The sequence below is a fragment of the Propithecus coquereli genome, unplaced genomic scaffold, assembly GCF_000956105.1.
Source record: "Propithecus coquereli isolate 6110/MARCELLA unplaced genomic scaffold, Pcoq_1.0 Scaffold436, whole genome shotgun sequence".
In the NCBI taxonomy this organism is placed as follows: Eukaryota; Metazoa; Chordata; class Mammalia; order Primates; family Indriidae; genus Propithecus; species Propithecus coquereli.
The window spans coordinates 339,244-343,981 of NW_012150130.1; the positions used below are offsets into that span (position 1 = coordinate 339,244).

The window sequence follows — 4,738 nt, forward strand, 5'->3', positions numbered from 1 at the left end:
GGTGCGAGACATCACGCCCTGCTAATTTTTCCTATTTTTAGTCACCCAACTAATTTCTTTCTATTTTTAGTAGAGACGGGATCTCGCTCTTGCTGAGGCTGGTCTCGAACTCCTGAGCTCAAGCGATCCTCCCGCCTCGGCCTCCCAGAGTGCTAGGATTACAGGCGTGATCCACTGCGCCGGACCCCATCCCTCTTTTCTGAAGTGTGGAGGAATCTGGCCTCATGCTATAAGCAGTTGGGTTAGCAGTTTCACCAGGATTGCCATTGAGAACAGAGCACATGCTTAAACTTCATTTTGTCACTTCAAGTGTCCATATTAAGTACAAACCAAATGTAACTTTATGTCAGTTATTTTTGGTCTGAAGTATTTCTAAACCAAGTTAACAGCTTTTGACACGAGAGGGACTTTTTCCCCTAAACAATCTTTCTGTTTAGAATCAAAATATAAGTAAAAATTGAGCTACAATTCTTTCAAAGAACAGATTAAGAAGATAAATGCTGCCTTTACTAAAAGAAAAACAAAATACCTTCCATTTTCTCTGAGCCATGTATTTCTGCAGCAATAGCTGGGATTTGAGGCCCACTCTGGATCCCGAAGCTTTGGCAGGCAGATCATTCAGCCACTCGTGTTTCAGGCACTGCGTGGCACTCATTCGGCAGCTGTGAAACCAAACAGCAGTCAAGACTTTTAGCCGGGGCTGCCTTTTCTAGTCCAAAAATCTGTTCGATGGTGTAGGAAGCCTGAGTCAGTGGAACGGATTAATCACTAGGCAGATTCAGGCCACGTACCAAAAAGGGAACTCCTCGTGCCTAAAATTCCCCTCCTTAGCAACGCCAGAAAGTCGTCAGCAAAACGTCGCCTGAGCTCTATCGGGGCGTGTGTTCGCGTGACTAATCGCCACCTCGCGGGGACGGGGACCCAGGCGGGCAGCAGGAAGGGCGCTGTGCCCAGAATCGTTCTTAAGAAGCAAAAGAACAGGAGGCTTGAAAGAAGCTCATTTCCCCTTCCAGAGTGTAAAGTCGACTTGCTCATTTGAATTAGAAATTTTTTTTCTTCTCACATAACTTTTCAGTCAGAGAGAAACAAAACCGTGAAGGTGAGGGCAAGACGCGCTGTCTTAGAGCTCAGACTCCCGGGCCTTCCCTTTGGGCTATTCGCACAACACCTTCAGTTACTTGCAGTTATTACTTTATGTCTGAGTATCAGAAAAACTCAGTGGCTCAACCCACAACTTCGATACAGCTGCCGGAGCCTCGGCGGACCTTGGTCACTGAGAAATGAGGCATTCGGGTCTTTTATTCTTGGCAATAACATCTGCATATCTCAACTTTTTTCAACCTTATCCTATTACAAGTGATAATAACTTGGAGATAAGACCAATTTGCAAATATGCCCTTTTCTAAAACTCTGTATTTCATGGTCCTAGTTGTTTGCTTTTAAATTGATTTCCTTTGTCCCTTCCTCTGCTCCCTTTCCCGTTCCAAAGCAGCAGCAGATGAAGAAGCCCTGAACAGCCAGTCCTGGGAAGAAAGCACCTTAGCTGCAGCCGTCCTGCCCCGCGCCCGGAGCAGGGGCCGCCCGAATGGGTCAGGCGCGGGTAGCAGTGAAGGGTACCTCTTCTCTTTGATCAGCAACCTGGAAACGAAGTCCTTGGCCTCCTCCGACAGCCCCTCGAAGGTGTCGGCGTCGAAATCCCAGCTGCAGTTCACGATGAAGTTCATGGTCTCCGCATCTGTCTCCCCTAGAAATGGGGACAAGCCACTGAGTCTGCAGAGGAAAGAACGGACCATCAGTGTGTCCCCGTGCCGACGCAGGTGCCGACACACCGCCAGGACAGAGAGGGACTTACAAGGTCTGAGCGGCCCTAACCAGAACCGAGAGGTTCGAACAGAGAGCGCCCGCTGCCTCTCCACAGGGCGCAGTCCCGCGGCCGGCTCAGGAGCGGAAGCAGGACTAAAAACGTGGAGGCAGGAAGAGCCCTGGAGTAAGTCCCTGTCGTGCTCTCCTCTTTCCCCTAGTCCGCTGGGGCCCAAGTCAATATGCCCACTAGTTATCAAGTACAAATACATTTAATTAAAAATAACTAGCTTTCCAGGCCGGGCAAGGTGGCTAATGCCTAGAATCCCAGCATTTTGGGAGGCCAAAGTGGGAGGATCGCTTGAGGCCAGGAGTTTGAGACCAGCCTGGGCAATACAGTGAGGCCCTGTCTCTACAGAAAATTTTTAAAAATTAGCCAGGTGTGGCAGCACATGCCTGTAGTCCCTGGGGAGGCTGAGGCAGGAGGATCACTTGCACCCAGGAAGGCAAGGCTGCAGTGAGCTGCGATAGCACCACTGCACTCCAGCCTGGGCGACAGAGCAAGACTCTGTCTCAAAAAAAGAAAAAAAAATAGCTTTCCATGTCTACGAAACCACTAGGCTCATTTAAAAATCTACCTGGGCCTTGGGCCAAAGGAAAACTAGCTTCATTAGGCTCCTGCTAGAGCGAAGGCAGCGAGGCGGGACAGCGCAACGGCTGGCCCGGGGGCTGTCCACAGCCCAGCCCGGTGCAGCGCACACAGGGCAGGGACGGGGGCGCAGCGGCACGACGAGCAGGAGAAAACATGAGCTCGTGGCCTCCAAGGAAGTAGCCAAGGGAAGTCCACAGTCGGAGAGGAGGGAGCAGGGAGCACGAGGTCGGAAGTGACGGTGGGAGGACACCGCGGCGGCCCGCTCCGCCCGCCCCGCTCCTGGCTTGCTCTGAAGACCTGCGCTTCTCTGCTGGGGGCTTTTCTCTCCAGCTGAAACTAGCTGCACCCACCCAGAAGGACCGGGAAATTAATTCTACCCCGCCCCACCCAGGATCAGCCCGCCCGCGATAACTAATGAGAGTCGACACAGAAGCGCCCCAGCCCCCGGTGGAGTGACTCCGCGGGGTTCCCCAGCGGATTCCGGGTTCCCCAGCAGAATGAGACTCCAGTTGCCCACAGTGGGGCCCTACTCCAGGGTCATTATTACTTTTGATTATTTTCAGTTATTACTTTATGTCCGAGTATCGAAAAGACTCCCTGGCTCAACTCACGACTTCGCTACAGCTGCCGAAGCCTAAGCAGGATTTCACAACCAAGAAGTGAGATGTTCAGACCTTTATTCTGGGAATAACATGGCCGTATCTCAGCTTCTTTTCAACATCAGCTATTACAATGATAACTTGGAAAGAGGAACAATTTGTAAATACAGTAACTGACACACTTACTGGCTGGCCACCTCTCCCCATCTCACCCCCACCCCTCTGACGGGGGTTCCCGGAGGCACCTCCCAAATAAACTACTTGCACTCAAATTTTTGCTGCTCCTAAGGGCACCCAGGGTAGGACAGATGGCCCCCATCCCCACTCCAGAGCCAGGCCCCTAAGCACTCACAGCATGTAGGTGATGACTCCCACGCTCCACATGTCCGTGGGGAACGAGACAAACTCATAGTTGACGACTTCTGGAGCCAGGAACTCGGGAGTGCCGAAGTTTACCTTCAGCTTTTCCCGAGGCTTGTACCTGGGGAGGAGGGTGCAGAGAACCACGGGAGTGAGGCCTGGGAGAAGTGGGTGCTGGGGCCAGTTCCCAGTGGGAGGCAGACACCCCCTCTTCCTGCCAGCCGTGCTGCCTGCACCTCACGCCCACGCTACACTGGTGGTTTACTGGGGAGTAATCATACCCCAAGGCCCCAAACGTCAAGCCTTTCTAAGTCAGTGGCAGAATCAGAAACCGCAGTCCTCCTCTACACGTTTACAGTCTGAAAAGGAGAGATCGGCGTGTCTTACTCAGTGTGCAGCCACATGAACAAGAATAAACAAATAGGGTAGAAGCCATCGTGGGGGACGGCTCTGTTGGTGTGCACCACGTGCTTGGAGGGGTGACTGTAAAAATTAGGAAAAGAGGAAAAGATGTTCATCATCACTAATCATTAGGGAAATGCACATGCAAACCACAGTGTGATAGCACTTCACACCCATCGGGATGGCTACCAGATAAAAAAGACATGGAAACCGGCAAGCGTTGGCAAGGATGGAGAGAAATCGGAAACCCCGTGCACTGTTGGTGGGAATGCAAAATGCTGCAGCCACTACGGAAACCTGTGGAGGTTCTCCAGAAATGAAATGTAGAATTACCATACGTTCTAGCAATTCCACTTCCAGGTATAGAGCCAAAAGAATTGAAATCAGGGTCTCCAAAAGATATTTGTACATTCATGTTTATAGCAGCATATTCATAGTAGCCAGAAGGAGAAAGCAACCAAGTGTCCATCAACAGATGAATGGATAAACACACTGGTATCAACACACGATGGAGTATTATTCGGCCTTAAAAAGGAAGGAAATTCTGACACAGGCTACAACATGGATGAACCTTGGGGACATTATGCTGATGGAAAGAAGCCAGGCACAAAGGAATGCGGTATGGTTCCACTGACAGGAGGCCCCTAGCGTAGCCAAATTTACAGAAACAAAGTAGAAAGGTGGTTTCTAGGGACAGGGGGAAAATGTGGAGTTATATAACGGGTGCAGAGTTTCAGTTTTGCAAGATGAAAAAGTTCTGAAGATTGGTTGCCCAACAGTGTGAACATACTTTAACACTGCTGTTCAATTAAAAATTAAGATGGTGGCCGGGTGCGGTGGCTCACGCCTGTAATCCTAGCTTTCTGGGAGGCCGAGGCAGGCGGATTGTTTGAGCTCAGGAGTTCAAGACCAGCCTGAGCAAGAG

At 50.8% G+C, this 4,738-nt stretch overlaps 1 protein-coding gene across 2 annotated transcripts in view; it reads right to left on the reverse strand.

The window, feature by feature from the left end:
* Positions 1–4,738, reverse strand: part of MYLK3 (myosin light chain kinase 3) — a 54,546-nt gene that overhangs the window by 6,303 nt on the left and 43,505 nt on the right. For both annotated transcript variants that reach the window (XM_012653964.1, XM_012653963.1), the window contains 3 exons: positions 3,404–3,532; positions 1,618–1,770; positions 530–662 (listed from right to left, as the gene is read on the reverse strand). In XM_012653964.1, coding sequence (XP_012509418.1) covers positions 530–662; positions 1,618–1,770; positions 3,404–3,532 — 415 coding nt within the window. The remainder of the gene's footprint in view (positions 1–529; positions 663–1,617; positions 1,771–3,403; positions 3,533–4,738) is intronic.